Source organism: Gallinula chloropus (assembly GCF_964237585.1).
Source record: "Gallinula chloropus genome assembly, chromosome: 2".
NCBI lineage: Eukaryota > Metazoa > Chordata > Aves > Gruiformes > Rallidae > Gallinula > Gallinula chloropus.
In genome coordinates this window covers 82,868,244-82,889,131 of record NC_140086.1, presented here as the reverse complement: position 1 = coordinate 82,889,131, position 20,888 = coordinate 82,868,244, and the positions used below count along the sequence as shown (strand labels likewise).

The following is a 20,888-nucleotide window of genomic DNA, read 5'->3' as shown; positions in this document are numbered from 1 at the left end:
CCTGAGAGCTCAGTAGGCTTCTGTTACTATTTGTTACTATTTTGCAACAAAAAGGAGTTAACATAAAAATCATCATCTATACAGATTTCTATTTACACTTATGTCAACTTCATTTTTTGTCTTACTCCTTTCCACATCAGCATTCTTCACACACATTCAGTAAGAGCTGATTTGCCTCCAGAAGTGGTCTTAGGAAAAGCTCCCCCAGAAACTTTTTTTTTATAGCTGTCACTGTTGAATGATCTTGATCATAAAGCATCTTGAAGAGTGCAATTTGATTCAGATGAGACAATGACACAGAACCCAACTAAAGCATAATATTTTGAAAAAAAGTAAGAAATAAACTGGAGAGAATAATAGTCAAGAGGGATAAATATTCAGTTACCATAGATTATCTAAACACTAAATGTTTAGTAAATTTTACATGTGCTTCACATTTTTCTTTAACTTTCTCAAGAATGCATATTTTGCAAAGGCTATTCTTACAGGAATTGAATGAAATAAAAACCTCTTTGAAGCTCTAAACTGAGAGAGAGTGAACTCTCAGCTGCAAAGCAGAGCATGAAAACTAATACAGCTTTTTTTTTTTTTTACTATTCTATAACCAATGAAAAATATAGGTAATTTGTCACTAGATAAAATGTAACACAGTAAGCAACAGTCCAAGTAGTACAAATGAGCACAATAGTCATTAGAAGTTAAATAGTATCTATATTTGTCATAAAAATACATTGTACTTATCCAATTCATTTTCCTCCATCATCAAGTTTAAGTGGCAATTGATCATTAACAGTGAGATTTATAGGTCAATTATTCTTAAACACATCATTATCATCATAGTGGATTATTATCATTAATTGTTGTATTTTACATCTGCTACCTTCTGTATATTTCTAAAGAAATATGGTTCATAGGAATTGAACAACCCTTGGCTAGAATCATGACATTCATTCCACCCCAATGTGTTATCTGTGGGGATTGGTGAATAAATTATTCAAAACACAAAGAGTATTTAGATCGGATGCATGAAATTATCTACGGTAACCTTGGAATGGCTTAAAAGCACCATGCATCTCCACCTACTCTCTGATACTGAAGAGTAGATCAGGTTCTAGATTTAACAGCATGGGGTTGCCTTGAGAATTGTTTGAAAAGCGTCTCACAGGCTATAGTGTCACTTGCTGCATCACTGTCATTTCTGGTAGCATCTGTCTTTTGCCCTGAGGCCTTACATCCAAGTAAGAAATGAACACAGACTTTCTTCTTCTGAATGTCGTGGGCTTGCTTTCTGAAAATTTAGAGGCTACAGTGCAACATGAAGTGAAACAGAACAGACCATATGTTTACTAATTATAATCTAATCATAATCATAATAGTTTAGGCTCATGGTTTTATAAAATATCAAATAACCACAGTTGTAGTCAGATTCAGGAGTGCTCTACTCCTTGTAAGAGTGTTAAATAGGATTCCCAAAAAGTGCTTGCAGTAATCCAAAGGGTCCTACTGACAGCAATAGGAGCTGCAGATACTAAGCAGTTCTGAAAATGTCTTCTCTTGTGTCCAAAATACATCTTTAGTTGAATTTTTGCATAAAGGAAGCTATAAAAATAAAATGAAAATAACAGACATATTCTAGGGGAAGTCCTTCAAGTTTTTTTCTCAAATTCATGACAATTATTTTTTTCCTCAGTGACTTTCACAGCAAATTTGTTGTTCTTATAAATGTGATTGCCAGTGCTCTCAAGAAAAGGATCTATAATTAAGCACTCACTACCCACAGATTTCACGGCAAAAGCAGCACTCTTTTTATACAGATCTCACCTTTAATCACCCAAGTTGGAAGACATAAACATCACTTTTGATGAGTTGATTATATTTACTTTAAAGTACAAAGGACTACAAATGTGAGGCCAATTGCTAACCTATTGTATCATTATTTTTGGGCTATATCTAAGTATTTTAAGGAAACTGCATACAGTAAACCAAAACTTAAAGAACACTGAACTATTATGCACTTTTAGTTGATGATTTCACAGTTTCATCTTACGAAATAATAATTTTTGTCCTTCAGACTGTGCCAACGTAATGAAAAAAAGTAATATATCATCTAGGGAAAACAATTTACATGAAATGTACACAAATCAAAGATTCACAGGGAGTCTTCTGAGTAAGATAGATGTTGAGCACTTTTTGTTGAAGTCATTTTAGGCATACAACTTAGGTGTGACTCAGAGAACTAAGTATAGGGGCCTAATTTATTTAGTCAATGGATCCTAAAATAAATGCTTTGACCAAATTCTTAAGAATGAATGAATTGTAGTAAAATTGTGTTATTATATTTTGCACCAGAGTAATAAAGAAAACATGAAAAAGCTCCCACAAGATATTTAAGAAGCAGATATTAAGCAGAGCATTACCAACTCTGCCTCATCCTTGGCAATCTACTTTTTATCATGTTAACATTTCCATATATCACGCAATTTAAATTTTATAGAGGGAATAAGTGTACTGATTTATTTCGTGGTGACAGCGTAATCACCAGAATAATACCAGCAGACCTATCTGATACATGCCAGTTACCTGCTTTCTGAGAATCTGAAAAAGTCGTTTTCTCCTCCAAACTTTTTTTCTATCTGTAAGGCATGCCACACCTTGATTATTCCTTATAAACACTAGGTAACTTTCATAAAAACATTTGATTCAAACTTTTAGGCTATAAGCCCCCCAAAATATTTTTCTAATTGTATTTTGGACTCTTTGCTGACTTTGGTAATAATTTCTTAAGCAGTAGGCTGGATATTGGTGGAACAGTTCATTTTTGGTCATGACAGATAATGAAGCTGATCATTGAGAACTAGTTTTGAACATAAGCCTTCAGAGATTCAATGAGACATGTTGTCTAACACATGAACTCATTGACAAAGTTAGATGATCATTTAGCCACCAGTTTTCTACAGAGTGAGACCAACGGAAGGAGAAGTGATAATGGTGGGATCTTTCCTATACAATAAAACCAGTATGATTAAAACAAATACCCAGGAACTTGGTTTGGATTTCTAGGCTTGTCAGAGTTCAAATCCTTATAATCTAGAAGAAACCCTTAATTATAAACTTGAGGAAGTTCTAGAAATGAGCATTTTCTTCCCTTCCTAGTAAAACTGTGCCACTACACATAGAAAATTCAAGATTCTTCAGAGATGATGGAGTATTATTCGTGCCTAGGTATAGCGATACGCATATATAAGTGCCTCGCTCCAAACAACTGCTTCTACGATTATTTCTACCTTGTGCTGTTAAAAAGAATATTGTCTATTGCTCTACACCTAACACTTGTTGGGGACAGAAGCTATGGGTCTGAATATCTTCATCTGAGAAAATGAACTGTCATTTCCCTTTCCTAAACCCTTGCTCTAACAGGAAAGATACTGTGCTCTGTGGAATTAGACTCTGACATGCAAAGTCAGCTTTCTGAATACACCTTATCAGTGGAATAAGCAGCACCTTTGCAGTCTGGTTAGATGCAGCTCCTGCTCGGTGTGGACTTTGGAAACCATGGAATTTTTTAGAATGGTTATGCTTTACCTAGTAAGGCCACAAACCGTAACTTAGAGCAGTGTGTTTGGGGATAGAAGAAGAAGTCTCATCACTGAGCTTTTACCAACCCATGCCAAGTTATGTGTGATCTGCATCAGAGCACATAGTGAAAAAAAACAACCTTTCTTTTCCCAACAAAAGGTCCCAACTCCCTGCAGGGCCCAAAGCCACAGCTACGAGAAGCATGAATATATCTCACCGCTGTGCTAAATCACATCTGCCCAATTTTAGGAGCATGTACATGAGATGCTGCTAATTAATTAGGCTGATTAGCTGTAGCTGATGTAACAGGTTCACTATACTCAGTATCTGCTTGAATTTACAGTATCTTTTCTTTTGCTGAGTACACTATTGTTAAAACACCAGCAAGTAAACATGGACTATGTGATATGTTTATATTCTTCTGAAACAGACAGAAATCAGTGCCCTTATAACTTGGCCAGGATAAAAACTGAAATGTTTTGGTAATTTAATCTAAAAAGAATATTGTGGTATACGTAATCTGTTTGCTTTTTTTTTTTTCTAAGAAAACATTAAATATTTAGATAAAAGGGAAAGAAATTATTCTATTTCAATGTTGCCTGTAAGTTTCATGCTACCATAATTTACTACTCTGCAATACTTTGGCAGTTGCCAAAGAGAATTAAAAAAAAAAGAGACAAATCAGGAGAGGATGATCTTGGATATACACAGTATGTACATGGTGATAGGTTAGAGGAAAGCTCAAACAGCATTCACATCTGTTTCGTTGAGGGTCATTATGCATTTAGCTAACCTGAGTTATTTCTTAATGGTTGTTCTGCTGATGAGATGTAACAGTGGTTTTCATTTCTTATTATCATCATAACTGAAAACCTTGGTAAAGTGATGGTGTACCCCTAAACTGCAGGCAATGAAAAACAAAAAAACCAAAAGCAAACAAAAAACCCCCACATTTGTAGTTAAAAATCAAACCCTGGAACAGCTTTTGAGCCTTAAAAACTAAAACTAATCTAATCATGTCAAAAGAACTGTAAATGTGTGCTGAATTTCAGTCAATATGACTGATTACCTGTCACTTACTCAGCTTTGCTTTCTTCCCGCTATGTAGTTTGGAACCATCTTTGTTTTATAAACTAAGAGGCAGTGCATATGAGTTGTTAGCTCACCTCTGCCTCGGTTTCTTGAATGTTTTTGGGGCTGAGTAATAAGCCTTATCAGTCATTTCAACCTAAAAGCTCCAACAGCATCATCACTCATTTATTTTTATCATCTTCGTTGATGTGGCACAACCTGAAACTCAAAGGAAGTTTCACACCTTGAGTCACATAGAGACTACATGGGCTTTGTAAGGGAACGTCTGGATGCTTATGCCAAGATACTTAATCATTGGGCTTTCTCTAGTTGTGTGTTCTGAGTTGAATTTTAATTATAATTTAAGTATGAAGTGTTGCAGAAGTTAAGCGTATCAACTGGCACATGATTGTTGGCCTTAAATATAGCATGTTTCCTTAAAATTCCATTTACAACAGAGTGAAAAATCTGGACCAGGTAATATGCATTGTTGCTAGCTTTCCTATATGTGAAAATACTCCAACTTGCATGCCATGTATGTGACTGAAGTTAGCAAAAAGGGTAGCTAGCTACACAGTCCAGTTTTGTAGTACAGTCTGAGGGAAGTAAGGGCTTGCTCCTTTGGTACATCCCGTATCACTCACCCTTTTCAAAAGCCAGCAGCAACCTTAGGAAACACATTTAAAAGAGATTTATGCAAGGAGAAGACAGATTTTTGAGGCAGACGAGCGTAGCCAGCTGCTGCATAAGTTTGTCTAACCTGTTTGTTCCATCATTTCTAGAAGCTGCAGAGAACAAGGTTTTCAAGACCTTTGGGAGTAAAAGGCTATTACTCAGGCCTGTTTCAATATACTTCTACAGCAAATGGGGGTAGTACTGTATACAGGCAAAATGGACAATAAAAAATGAATAATGCTAAACTGTCACAGCAAGTCCACAGCAAGAACTAATGTCTTCCAAAAAAAAAGAAAAAAAATAATCTACGAAACAGTCTTTCTGCTGCATTTCATGCGCAGTGTGTATTGATCATATCAAATGTCCTCTGTACAAAGACTGTTTTCTTGGGGGGGGGAAGGTTTTCATGTTATACATTATATTCTCTTGAAGTTTTTTTCCCTGAGCTGGCAACAATAGACATTTTTTGTTTTCATTTATTTTATTCTAAAAGTATGTTGTCACAGTAGCGCCATTAACAGCTTCCATATGCTGTGAAGATACTATTACAGGAGGACGATGGCAGTGTAATTACATACTACATCTTCAGAGATCTGACTCTGGCAGAGTTGAAGATTACTTCAGAGTTTCAAATTAATCTGAATGACCCTATCTTTATTGCTGTTGAATTTCTGGAAGTGATGAAATGGCAAGTCATTGAAAATAACTGATAAAAGCCTAAACAATCTGAAATGAGTAATGTAGTGTTACTTTGACTCCATCTAAGTCCCATATGCTTTACAGCCAGGTACAATATTTTATAGAGAAATGTTTGTTTTAATGAATCTGAGTGCTCTTCTGTTCACTAAGAATAGATCAAATAGGCAAAGAAGGAAAAATCCATTATCATATGCTCTAACGCTTTACATTCACCAAAATTGTGGCTGTAAAGAGCAAACACTGAAGCAATGATTTCTGTCATCTGATACAAGTGTCTGTAAAAGACCTGGGCAACAGGGCTAGAACTGTGTTATGGAAACATAAAACAGGATTCAAGTATAGGCAAAGCCCTTTTGCATCCATTCTCTTCTACTTCATCTTAGTAACTTGCACAGCAGAGACCAAGTAACACACATATTTGTAAGTGACGTTAGGTAATGTGAGGATTTGTGATTGTCTCCTGCATAACATGTTAGAATTTTATTCTTTACTCATGGTCATTGAGGTACAACTAAGAAATAGTTGAGGCTACTCTTTCGCGGATAATATTTTGTGGCATAGTGCTCCTTTCCAGCTGTTAAAACAAGAAGAAGAAGGAGCAAAGCTTCCTTTAGTACATCCACTTTGAAAAAGAAGGAAAGGTTTTTTTTACATGTTCCTTGGAAAAAAAAAAAACAAAGAGAAATGATAATTGGATAACCTTCAGTAGCTCAGTCAATAAGTACTAGAAAGCTACATGTGGTAATGTCCAAATGCAGATGCTGACAGAAGCAGACTCTATTTTCATGGATTTTCACAAACAAAGCAAGCACCATCTACCTTCAGATATACTTTGCATACTGATGGACAGAGGGACAAAACAGACAAAACACTTTTTTTCAGAGGCAATCAAACAGACAATTACACAGGTACTGTATCACAAACTACAAACTCACAAAAGAATAGGTTTGCTCCTGATCCAGCAGCACTAATGTGACTTTTTTCCCTCACCTGGAAATACTACAAAGCTGAAAAAGCTGACAGAGCATGCATTGTAAGCAGGTAACAACAGGGAATAGTGTCTGCTGCTTAATTCAGCGGCTGGATGTGAAAGTCATCTATCCTGCTGTTCCGTGATATACAACTTCTCAGAACCTTATTCTGTGAAGTGTGACTGAACCACTACCAGGCAGAAATCGCCAAGACATCCCCCTAATACGCCTCCCACCAGTCACAGATGCTTGTCCTGCTATACTGTTGAAAAAGAGGTAAAAATTTCCTCCTACGTGTTCACATTTAGAGGAACAGAGAAGGCTGGTGCCAGTGTTTCTCTGTGCCGAAGGGGCTTGGCCCATGAGAGCTGTTGAAAGATGACCCAGGAAAATGAAATGATGGGGCAAGTAAATGCTACCTGTGTTGACAATCAGGATGAAGCGAATCAAAATTCCTGGGCTCGCTGAAATCAGCTCCAAAAGCTGCCCTAGGTTTTGACAGCACAGGCCGCTGTGCGAAGAAAGGCGAGCATTGCCTGCCCACTGGAAATACTTGTGGTGGTGGTGTTCACTGGCAGCCATGTGAAGCAGCAGCCCCAGCCAGCAGTGCGGCTGAAGGGAAGGCAGGTGCTTCAGCAGCAGCCTAGTAAAGCAGGGCATGGGATTATAAACTAAGGCGTGCTGGTACTGATGTCATTGAAGTCAAGGCTGACTCAATGCACTTTGGACCTTTTCTTTTAGCTATTTTAATTATTATGTCTAGCAGTTTTTTCAACACAACTCTTCCCCTCACATATCAGCAGTGATGCTTATTTTAAAAATGTGTAAGCTTCTTGTAGGCTGGTTGGTTGGCGTGGGTTTTTTGGGTTTGGGTGGGTTGTTTTTTTTTTTTTTTTTAACTTTTATTACCATTAAATAAACTGAAAAGGAAGGCTGGCAAAGCTCGAGGTTTATGTTTAGCACCGAAATTTTTAATAAGCGCACCCTCTGGTGGCCAACACATAAATATCTTCCTTTCCTTCGCAGGTAGCTGAACATGTAGTGCTGCTACAGAAATGGGAGGAAATCCTTTTCCCACTGAATTTTCCCTTTTGACTCCTGTGAAATGTATAGATATATTTTCCCATACAAAAAAAAATAATTCAGGTACTAAAACCTGTTAAACATAGAAGGAGGAAAATGCCTATAGACATAATGTCTGCAAGTGGAATTTAATTCAAAAACATTAACCATATCTGCAAAATTATAGATCCATTCAAACACAGATTGGTACTACAGTGTCACAATTCAACACCTTGAAGAACCAATATTTCTAACATAAAGATACTAATGAAATGACTCAAGCTCTGTGTACAGCTTAAATAATCTACAGTTCTTCTTGTAGACACTCTCAGAAAAATCTGCGCTAAATTAGTAACAGTGTCAAAACTGAACTTCAGCTTTGCTAAATCATAACCAGTTGTTGGAAAATAACACTTGCCTGAACAAAGGGAAAATAGCTAAATTAAACATAAACTGCAATTTAAACAAAGGAACTTCTTAAAACAAACATTGTGGATAGAACTTCCTCCTTAATGAGAAAAGACAACTAGATACATAATCAGGAAGCAAAAAATCTTGTCAGTAAGTAAGGTAAAACAATAAAGCTTGCAATAAAAAATAACTTAAAGACTAAAATTAATATGTTATTTCACATGGCAGTTTACATGGTGTTGTTAAACACTTTAAAACTCTCTAGTTTTAAGAGATAACCCAAGAGACAGAGATGGTAAGGTTTTCACAGTTGCAGTGGACCACTAGACACTGGGTAAAATTAATATATTCAGTGGGTAAAACAAGCATATCTTTTTCTAATAATTTCTTGGTGTGATCTCATAATTTTAACTGGATGATTTAAGTCTGTTTATTTTGTACAGGATCCATGATTCTAATCAGACTGACTGTTTTAAATATGATGAAATCCCAAGAATCACTTTCTACCACTTTGTGACAGGTATCTTCCATTTAAAAGTACCAGAGTCCTCTCACGTTGGTTCTGCTATTGGAAGGATCAGAGCTGTGGACCCTGATTTTGGGAAAAATGCAGAAATTGAGTACAACATAGTTCCAGGAGATGGAGGAAACTTATTTGACATCACAACAGATGAGAATACCCAGGAAGGAGTCATCAAACTGAAAAAGGTATGTGACACTGATGGGGTATATATACCTATGACTTAAAGGAGAAATGAGGTAAGAGAATGAAATACTGTGCAATTATAACTCACAAGTAACACACAGTAGTTTGTATCTTTATTACAATCTGTAGTTGTGATCTTAGTCTTAAAAGAATTTGGAGTTTAGTTTTTCACTTCATATACCATCAGGTATGATTCTTCAAAAATTTTATCAGTTTTTAATGGCAGAAAAGTAATTCTTACCTCAGTTTACAACGTATAATTCATCTTTTGCTTTTACACCTAAAACCATATGAAAGATGCTCCACTTCACAGCTTGGAATAAAAGAGCTATATTCTATGTTTGACACAATATATTTCATTTTCACTTGTAAATGTTTTACTTTGAAAGTTTTTATTTCATGTTTGCTATTTTAATAATGAAGCTATTGTACAATAGTGTTGTGCACAGTTTTTACTCAGGGTAGAGGAGTCCCAGATGGTTGCAAATCGATGTGTCCTACTTCTAGTCTCCTAATAGTGTCCCAAATAGCTGGTGATCAGATATTCATGCATGCTGCATCTCAGCTGTTGATGTTGCTTTAACATACTAGAATAAGTGCAAGACTACTGAATTTATAAATTTTTAAGATGGAAAGGAGAAGCATTATTTGGAATTTAGTGATTAAGGTACTCAGTAGGAAAGATCCAAAAAAAGTATGCTCACATTTTATCCAATAGTTATCTTCTGAACCCAGGCATGTACATGTACACCGATCATCAACTTGTTTAGCGGAAAGAAATCAGAATGACCAGCTCACTTTGAAAGGCCAGGTTATTTTTTATAGACAGCTCATGCTTGTAGATATAATTTTTGTAAAATAAACAGATCTATAAACTGAACACTTTGCAAAGGTCTGGGAAGGAAAGAGCTCCAGATGTGTATTAATACAAGCTTTAGGAAAAGACAAGCTTTAGTTCCAAAAAACTTTGGAAAGTAGGTACTTAAATTTCCCCCGGCTCTGACTGAATCTGTATTTGCATTATACTCATTCTAACAACAAAATTCCTGGCTTCAGCCTCTTGAACCATGGAATAATAAATTATCCATGGGTGCATTAAAGGCCCAGATGATATCAAGTCACTTTTCTGCTAGTTTTAGTGACATAAAATGGAAGCTACGTATCCCACATAAAGTAATTTATCAATGAGACACAAACACTGTACACTGTTCACGTACACCTTTCTTTTTTGAATAAAATTTGAATGCACAGCTTTCTCCTTACCTGAATTTGTAAAACTTGTTTGATTTTTAGAAAATTCACTCTGATCACCTTTTTCTCTCTATGCAGATGATTCAAAAATAGCTCAGTCTGGAGCTGTCAGGCTGAGCAAGCTGCATGCCCCTCCATACACACTGCCAGTCAGAACCAGCAGTGAGTGGGAACCATTGAAAACTGAATGTTCGAGTAGATTTGTGATAGGATTCAGTTCTCCGTGGATTAGTTCTAGGCCTCAGCTGTGCTGCTTGGTTTTTTACACAGCAATGGAATTTTTCCACACTTATGGCTAAGTGTACATATATGTTTGGATGTATAGGCAAGCATTCAAATGAGTAACACAGATTCAAATACTGTGCATATAGTAGTTGTTACTGACAAGGGGCATTCACATATGAATTTGCCTGGTACAGTTAATCTCAGAACCATCACAGGCAAAATGCCTGGCCATTTTTGAGACCGCTATATGGGGAATTATATAATAAGCAATTGAACCTAAAATTAAAATGAACACAAAAATGGCATTTTTTTATTATATATCCAGGTAATTTTATTTTGCATCCTTTATTTAGCCTTTTCAGTAAGAAGATATGGCATATCTGACATTACAGCTCACTTTTTACAACAGGATAATTGATGCTGCCTAATGTAAATTTTAGATCTCTGTCACTGAACAGGAGGGTAAAAAGTATAATCCTAATCCCTTCTTGATCTTCTTCATCGCAGTGAGCCTGGAGACAGTGACAGACTGTGAAGGTCAGGCAATGCCAATTTTGTCCTATGCAGGCATATGGAAAGAAGATAAACCCAAAACACAGGTCCTCCAGTGAAGAATGCCTTTATACAGACCTAACGCATTGCCCTTCACAAAACATCTCAATGAAAAGGACTCATTCACTAAGCTTTAAAAGATCCAAGTCCTTTAAAACATTTCCAACTCATCCAAAACTCATCCACTGTAATTCCTTGCTGGATCCCAGGTTAAACAAGAACGATCCAGATTCTTAAAGATGTTGTTAACTCAGTTGTCTTTTCATATCCACTACACTTGTAGTATTATATAAAAGTGTTCTCCTGGGTCATAGTTTTCAGATTTTCAGAAGTGCTCTGGACATTCACAATTCTGTAGCCACCTATTAAAATGCTTTCTACCTGTACTGTACAAGCCTGCAACAGCACTATTCATTTGCCTGCACAGAAGCAATTTCACATTGCATGGTGTTCAAAATACTGATTTGACCTTGTGGGATTACACAGATATTTAAGTTAGGTATGTATTTATGTCTTTCTTTAAATCATAGCTGATGAATGAATAGGACCAAGCTTTTGCTTATGAATTATAAATAATAAACAGTCAAAACCACTAATGCCAGTGGTTACGTGCTTTAAAACCAGTTTGCATTTTCTCTCTTGTTGTAGCATATTCTCACTCTGTGCTACAGTAATTTGGTGCTCAGCCATTTCAAAAGCATTTCTAAAGTTTACTTTTATTTCTCCTGAAAAATTTCTTGCAACCAGAAACTGTCAGTCACTGCATAGATGCTTTTTTTGCGCTCCTGTTACGCAAAAACAGATGGAGATGTTTCTGTATCAAAATTGAGAAAAAAAGACGCTTACTTGGACTGTGTTTATTTTTGGTGCAAACAACCTTTGATGATAAAAAATTGCACAAGCCAAACTGTTCTTTTCAGCATGTTAAGTACAATGGCAAAAGGCCTTTCTCTGCTTCTTGGACACTAGATACAGCTGGACAAGGTGCACCTCTTAAATCATCTGTTTTGGTGGATAATTTATTTTTATACTACGATCCAATATAATCTTGATTACTACTAGTCTTGTGCTATTTACATATATTAAAAAAGGAATAGCTTTTCTTATACTCTGCTAAAGAAATGAGCCAAATGCCATTTAGCACCACTGTGTGGTTAGTACTGTAATAGCTGCCTCGCTTTCCCAAATAAAAAAAAAAAAAAGAAAAAGAAAGGAAAATAGTATCAGTAAAAAGAGGGGAAAATGTCTGTTTTTAGGATAGTGCTCCATGCAGTTGTCTATTAGGAATTAGGGATATTAGGAATACAATGATCTATTTCTTCCCTTGTTTGGTGCTATTTAATACAGTCTTCGTTAGGTTTTATATTTATGTAGTACCTTTCATCCTACCTGAATGCTGCAGCAAACTACTGTGAGTGTAAACTACAAGAAGTAAGGTGACAGAAGGGACCATCTCCTTTGCACCGGAGTGTGATGGCCTCGGGTGGGGCACAGAGTAGTGCTTCTAAGTATGGAGAGAAAATGAGTGAATCCCAGGCAAGATCCTGATTTTATCAAAACTGATAATAAAACTTTAATGACCACACCCAGCAGAAATGAAGCCAGAAAGATCTAAGCTTCACTGAACAGCCAGCACTAAATTTATTAAGCTAAGGATGAATTTATAGGATAAGCACATTGTGTGCAGAAGCCTCTTAATTGGCTCAGCATGAGATAATCTAGAAATTAGGCATCGGTCAAGCACTGAGTCTGGCTCAAACGTTAAGTTACTAATCTGTGCAGAGCATCATTAAAACCTAGGAGAAAACTGTTTCTGTGTTTCACCTGGTATGATCCTACAGTGCTACACTGTGCTGGGTGAGCTTCTCCATGTGGGTGAGTGGAAGCTCAGGGAACATCTGCATCTTATTTTTGTAAGCTGTGAACCACTGCTAACTGATCAGGTGACAAGCTGCATCTGTGAAATCACAGAGTGGCAGGGTGGCACTGTGGGATGAGAAACAGCAACTTTAGTGATGATAAAATAACAGAAACCAGAGGGATGACAAACAGACCCAGTAGCTGCTGGGATGTACTGGGAGCACATATTTCCTTGTACCCTCAGGGGTTGCTTTTAAAAAGCCTACAATTGGAGTCAGCAAGTAGGCATTTGTTGACTAAGCTGTATTATCTTCAGCCCACATGTATAGATAGCACTGGAACATGGCTGTAATGTAAAGCAATCTGTTGGGATCTGTACATTACAACAGTAAGCCTATGGCAGACTCCTGACGTCCCTCAGCCAGAATTGCATTATTGCTTTACAAGCAAGATTGTACAGACTGCTCACTCCACCCCTTCATTCTCCAGAGGTAGGGAATACCCTCCTCAGGTATGTGCATAGGCACTCTCTGCCTACAGTCATAACTCATGGGCTTGTATGAAAGGGGAATGTGATGGATAGTTCTACATTTTGAAGGAGGAAGAACAGGTAATATTAAGTCCTTCAGTGCAGGCAGAAAGTGGTTACGTGGATGCAGATGTAATTATAAACACCATGGCAGCCCCAGAGAACAACAGAAAGAGTGAGGAAGTTGCACAACATGAGGATGAAGACAAACCTAAGTGGATATGCTGAATTGAGCAACCTGATGTAGTTAAAGGTGTCCCTGCTTAATGCAGGGAGGTGGGACTAGATGACCTTCACAGGTCTCTTCCAGCCTAACGCATTCTGTGATTCTATTCTATGCTCTTCCTCTCAACCCAGTGCTACCGCTTCTCACCAGAATTCATTATCTCTTTCAGCCCATTTTTTTCCTCTCAGTTCCTTAATTCTCTCTAGATCTGTCTATCCATCTAATACACAAATTTAGATACAGATACATCTACATAGTAGCATTTCTTCTGCCTTGAATACAGAAAACAGCAGTATTTCAAAATACGTTTCTTTCTAAAGCAGAGCTGCTTACATGCTTTCCCAGTCATCCTAAATAAGTCCATTCATGGTACTTCCAGAGTTGCAAGATAAAGTGATTTGTCAGTATTTGTAGCTTGATTTTGGGATTTGTAGAATGCCTTTGCTCCGCACTATGCAACTATACAGAACAGCTTGTAACCACAATGTAGGGAAAGGCAGATAAGAAACAGTAGGGGGGACAAGCACATCTATTCTGTCACTGGCACTTAGAATATCAATTAAAAATACTCCTCTAATTCTTGAATAGTTCACAGTTAATAAGATGTTTCCTTGATATTAGCTAAAGTGCTGTATACTGTGGATAAACTGTTAAGTTTTGTAAGAGAAAAGACTTATTCAAACTTAGTTTTCTGTATAGAATTATTTTTATAGAAGGAATAAATGTTTCTATTGGTTATTTAAAAAACACCCCATCTCTATGAAGTCATTCCACTAGAATCTGGTTAATTGAAGGAGGTTTGGATAATTTTGCAGTTTATTTCTCTAAAATTCAAACATTCTGCTATGTCTGTTCCCTTACTGGCGTTCCAGATTTTAAATGAAAATAAGGCTGAACGCTGTCAGACATTTATTATGTAACAGCGAAATATGTTTAAAAAAAACCCAAACAGCTAAACTGTGTTGTGTGGACCACTTACTTCCCTCACAGATCTTAGTGGTATCTACCAAAAATAATAAATACAGAGGAATAGTATTTTCACATCTTTAAAAATAAAAATCAAAAAGGGTTTTGCGTAAGAGCTAGGCAGACATTCAGTTCTGTTTTGGGGCATATTTGGGCCATGTGAGACAGATGCCAGTATTTTATACTGTCAATTGCTGTTTATATGGCTCAACTGTTCACAACTGGGAGGACCAGAACTGATCTGGAGATTGTAGCACAGACTTCCCAAAACCACAATCCATTAAAACCATACTCTTTGCTGCATGATGTCTGTAGTACAAAATCATTTTTCTGTTTGAAATGAAATCCTGGCTTTACCATTTGCAACATTTCCTGTCTTTCCACAGATGTTTCAGCTGCAGTTTAGCCTCACTTATATTAAAAGGCTAAATTCTGCTATTATGTGTGAGTCTGCCATTGATTTCTTTCCCTGATGATGGCTCAGCACTTTCAGCCCATCTCTTCTTATTTTGAGAACATTGCATTGGTCACATATCATCAGACCTATAGAAGGACAGATACAATTTGTTCCTCTGAGGTTACAATGGGAAAGCATTTTCCCTTTTGGGGGTCAAACTGTCTTTTCAAAAATATATCATAGCGTTGCCCCATAATGCTAGGGGGAAGAGAAGTAATGCAGACACTTACGTGACTTCTGGGTAGCTGTGCAGTAAAATATGGCAGCCTGAGCATACCAATACAGGGAAGTACTTGAAATCCTAGTCCTTTCTGTCCATCCCCAAACAAGGACTCTATTCCCTTGGCATCATGAAGGTTATGACTGGGCAGAGGACAAGCATCATGACTTGGTACTGCTGCCTTGAAGAATAGTTCAGTGAAAGACAGCCCGCCAGGACTTTATTAGAGGAATTACAGCTCTTCCCATTAGCACATCTATCAGCAAATATGCTCATGCATCACAGAATCCAGTCTGAACAGTTTCAATGCAACTCTGGAGGTATGAAAGATACATACAAGATGTCAGTTAGCATTACTACTTAATTGAGAGCTTAGATTTCTTCCTTTCTCTTAGTCATTTATTGCTATTTTAACCTCTCAGACCTTTTCCATTCCAGACTAGTACTTTAAACTCCAGGTTTTCTCTCCTTAATATTTTTTTTGAAAATGTGTTAACATTTTATATAATCAGCTAGAGGAGAGTTGGTGGGAGTGTGTTTGTTTGGAGGCAGGTTTTTTTGGCAATGCATAACAGTGAACATGAGCAGTATAGATACTGGAAAGACAGTGTGACAATTTGGATAATAAAGCAGCATGTCCCTTCCTGGAGGGACCTTGATGGACTAAAGAGGTGGGTCTCTGAGAACCTCATAATGTACATGAAGGCCAAGTGCAAGGTCCTGCACATGGATTGGTGGAATCCCAAGAACAACTAGATATTAGGTATTAGGAGAAAAATCTTTACTGTGAGGGTGGTGAGACACTGGAACAGGTTCCTCAGAGAAATTGTGTCTGCCCCTTCCCTGGCAGTGTTCAAGGCCAGGTTGGATGGGGCTCTGGGCAACCTGGTCTAGTGGAGGGTGTCCTGCCCATGGCAAGAGGTTTGGAACTGGATGCTATTTGAGGTCCCTTCCAACCCAAATAATTTTATGAAGTTATGAACTAGATGATCTTTAAGGTGCCTTCTGACCCAGGCCATTCTATCTATGATTCTATGTTTCATGATTTGTAGTGAAGGCAACAACTTAGGTTTTCACCTGTGGGGCACACGATCTCCCACATTTGAATTTGTGTGTTTCTCCTTAGCCTTAGTTTTTTCTTTCTCTCAGTCTAGTGATGAAGGTGCTGCTCATACTGGCCTTTACTGGGAATTTTGACTGTAGGGAGGATGGTTGCATGTGGTAATGGATTGGTTTGTAGTACTTGGCTTTAAAGCCTGATTATTTCTATAGCATATAGACTTGGATGGCTGATTTTAAATCCCCAGCTCAGAAAAGAGTGACCATCCAGTCTATTAAAATTATAAAGTCTTTCATAAGGATTTAAAATCATTATGCTAGCTGTTCAGCTAATGTAAGTCAAGGTAACTCAATTGATTTTAATGGAGCTACTTCAATTTACACCAGCCAGTCATATGGCCAATTATGTCCTGTTGTGATAAGGACAGAAAATGGCAGAATTTAAATCTATCCTTGCTGTGACAAATGACTGGAAACACTGCAGCAATGATGACTGGGGGGAGAAAAATGACAGACATTGAAATATTCTTGTTCATACACTTCTGATCCTGCTCTTTTTTCCAGATAGCATATCCTTTCCATTTAGAAAATTCACAATTTGACAATTATAGGCAGAAGCCACTAGGTGCCAGTGTTACCCAGACATCAGGAAAAGGCTTTGTCAGTAACATGAAAAACGTGAAAGACAATGCAGCTAAATCCTTAAACTGAAACAAAGCTTCCATGCCTTTTCAAGTAAAAAATACTGCATTAAGACTTTTTGAGATAATTACTTTTCTTAAAGCAAAGGCACTAAAATGATGTACGTTGACTTAAACCCACACCAAAACAATCTGATTGTAGGATGCAAAAACCCAGGTAGGTACACAAAAGCTGCTGTCCTGCCTCATGGATTACTCCTAGGATCATGAGGCAGAGTCAAAGTCTGCATTTCTCGACATACATGCAGCTCAGGCACACAGCATGGATGGCAGTGCACTGCTAACAGATATTTTACAGGAAAAACTTAGTTCGGATCAACTTTGGATTCACATTTGAAGCCATAGCTGAAATTTGGTGGGACCCATTGGTAAATGGGCTTTCATTTGGGCGCATTTCCATCATTGTGATGGTCCTCTGAAAGCTTTCCCTGCTAAAAGAAATTAAAAGCTTCTGTTTAAGCTATTGGATTGGCTGGAGACAGCTCATTGCCTAAAGCAGATCTGTGGCTAACCTGCCCATTGCTCATTTGCAAGAGATGAATCTCATTCATTTGACTTCAGACATCCAGAGCATAACTGTTTACATCCATGCCAATCATTCTGTGTTGTTTGTTGGGGTTTTTTTTATGTGGTGAAACCGTTGCTTCCGTGGTGTGATTAATTTGGCCTATTTTAGAAACTACCATAGCATGAAATGAACTCCAAAACAAGATAGATGATTAGCTCAGGAACTGAAGTTGGTGCTGAGGGTGTCTTCAGTTATGCCAGATTAATCCTACCAAAATTATTTTACAATGTTTAATTTTTCGCCAAATCTGATGCTTTGCTTTTGTTCTTTCTACAGCCATTAGACTTTGAAACAAAAAAGGCATACACCTTTAAAGTCGAGGCCTCCAACCTCCATCTTGACCATCGATTTCACTCCGTGGGTCCATTCAAAGATACTGCCACTGTGAAGATTAACGTGCTGGATATGGACGAGCCTCCAGTTTTCAGCAAGCCTATGTACACAATGGAGGTTTATGAGGATACACCTGTGGGGACCATTATAGGTGCAGTGACAGCACAAGACCTTGATGCTGGCAGCAGCTCGGTTAGGTAAGAAAGCTTTTCCTCCTTCGATAATTCTCAGACTGCTCAGAGTACTGCTGACAGTGAGATTCAGCGGGAAAGAGCTCGGTAAGAAGATATAAAACGTTCCGAGCCTGACACTGTAACAGGTACCTGCTGCTCTGAAAAGTATTGAAAAGAGATGCTAGCTTGGGTGGGTTATATGGAAGAATACATTAAATGCTGACAGCTTCTTAACATACAGATCATATAAGCTACCGGAGGTGTGCTCAGATGAAGGGAGTAAACCCATTGTTTTGCCTGCTGTCTGGGGCTTCCACAGAAGCGGCTTTGAAGTGCAGTAGTGAAAAAGGAGGTTGTACATGCTGCATCTGTGTTACACCTCAACAGGTGACAGTGAGCGCTGCACTGCCCCTTTTGCAAGAGCTGCTCACTCTCTGCACCTGGCAAAGAACAAGTACTTTGATAAGTAATGGCTGTATCTGTCTTGGCTAAGGCTGTGGGGCCGTGACTGCCAACCAGTATGGTTGTGTTCAGCAGGCTTCAGCACACGTAAAGCCCTGCCAGCAAAACCCCTCATTTACTGGTATAGCTTATTTTCCTGAAAGAAAAGAGAGAAGGGAGCTGTTATACAAAGGCAATATATTGATCTTGCTGATGTATTTCCAAGCCACATTAGAAGTCGTAAAGTGAACCAGACTCGCAGGAAGCTCCTGTGCAGACACCTCCTAAGCTGTAAGCAGTCATTACGTGTACTTGCAGTACCAATTCATGCTGGACCTACCTGACTTCAGGAAATATTTTCATTCCCAGACTTTCATGAGCAATATTGCAGACATAATGGAAGCCATCAATCTTTAAATATTAATGCTTACTAAATGGAACTATGAGGGAACAGGAAAATGACACTCTTGTCTACCAAGTGCATAAAGAATCTTGCATATTTGACTACAAATTTAATTTGGACTTTAAAATACTCTTTTATTAACTGTGTGGATTTTGACTTATTACTTATATTCTCAAAATGTACAATAAACTTGCTAAATGATAGGTTGGAATCATATGAAAAAAATTAATATGCAACAGTGACTGTTTATCTCCTGCTTCATCAATTTACTGTTAATTATTGCTTAAAACTATTGCTAATGTTGTTTGTTACACTACTTCAAGAAAAAAATCCACATTGTTGAATCTTTTCTAATGCAGAAATGAATTTGCTCATGAATCTGTGACACATTCCTTCCCTGACAAAGGACCAAAACCTTCATTAGCAAAGGCTGAAGTGGGAACCTTTTCCCATTGTGGCAAACTCTGAAAACAACCCCACTGAAGTCAATATTCTGTTGAAAAACCATAGTTTCTTACAACCAGTTAGTAATTCTCTGCTGATATTTTTGAGCAGTTTTTCATATGAGAGCAGAATCATTTGAATGTATAACCACTCCTCAGTGAGAGTTTCTGATTTCACATACCCACTTGAGGAGACTCAAGTGCTTTAGATACTGGTCCTACATTTGCAACTACATAGGAAAAAATCATCGTCTCACAATGGTTTCTCCATACACTGGGGTCACTGTCATATCGAATCCTACGCTAGTGTAAAGTGTTCACATCTACCTTTTTCAACCCTGGGTTCTACATTGGGTGTCCAAGTTCCCACCTACAGTTAAAAGATCAGGGATATTCTAAGTCTCACCGCTCTACTGCTGACCCCTTACACTGACAAGCTACAGAAGTGATCTGAAGATCACTTTCTGTGAGCCGATTCAGCTGGTTTGTGCCCGGTGAAAGACAGGAACTATGTCCTAGCATTATCAGTTTCTCAGAGGAACCTACCAGAAGTAAGCCATACATTGAGTTTGGTGGACTTTGCTTTAAGGAGAGGGATGTGTTCCAGCAAGCCAGTTGACATGCTGAGAAGATTAAGCTGGAAACCTCTCCATGCAGCTCTCTTTTGGTATTGTAAGATCACTTATTTCTATCAGTTTTCATTTTTCAGTGGTGAAATCTCTTCCTTGGCTCATGTTTACCTGATGATATATTTGATTTGCTGTATTTGGCTTGATCTCTACCTCTTTGAATTTAATTATAAAATTCTTACTAATTTATCAGAGATCTGACCATGCTCTTATGTTCTGAAAAAAACTACATGTATCCAAACACTGACTAGTCGAAGGAGAAAAAGAAATTATATCCAATTGTTAGTTACTGATATATTAGTGTTCAATATTTTGTAGGTTTTATATCCTCTGACTGAAGAAAACCCTACCTGACCAGAAGCTGGAAAAGCATAAATTGGTTTGAACGAGTTGCATGTGATTGCAACTTCTTAACATATCTTAACCCCTATGTCTTTTAGCTGTTCAAAATCTGTAGATGTAAAGAACGGCCCCCCTCAAATTCATTGCATTTTAAAGAAGGTGTCCAAGCATCTTCCGAGTAAACATGCCCTCTAAACAAACACTGAAAAGCAAGTAATGTTCTTTGAGGCAACAGCCCGTACAATTTGCTGGGTGGCACAGTTTCTCTACAAATTCATTCATTTTCTCTGATGTGTTTTCCTTGAGCAGTTTGGCCATTAACATGCCCATTACAACAAC

The 20,888-nt window shown here is 37.7% G+C and overlaps 1 protein-coding gene across 2 annotated transcripts in view; it reads left to right on the top strand.

Annotated features, from left to right (window-relative positions):
* The window catches only part of CDH12 (cadherin 12), a gene marked incomplete at both ends in the record, with an annotated part of 159,268 nt that overhangs the window by 100,509 nt on the left and 37,871 nt on the right, over positions 1–20,888 (top strand). For both annotated transcript variants that reach the window (XM_084280128.1, XM_084280127.1), the window contains 2 exons: positions 8,986–9,173; positions 18,062–18,315. In XM_084280128.1, coding sequence (XP_084136254.1) covers positions 8,986–9,173; positions 18,062–18,315 — 442 coding nt within the window. The remainder of the gene's footprint in view (positions 1–8,985; positions 9,174–18,061; positions 18,316–20,888) is intronic.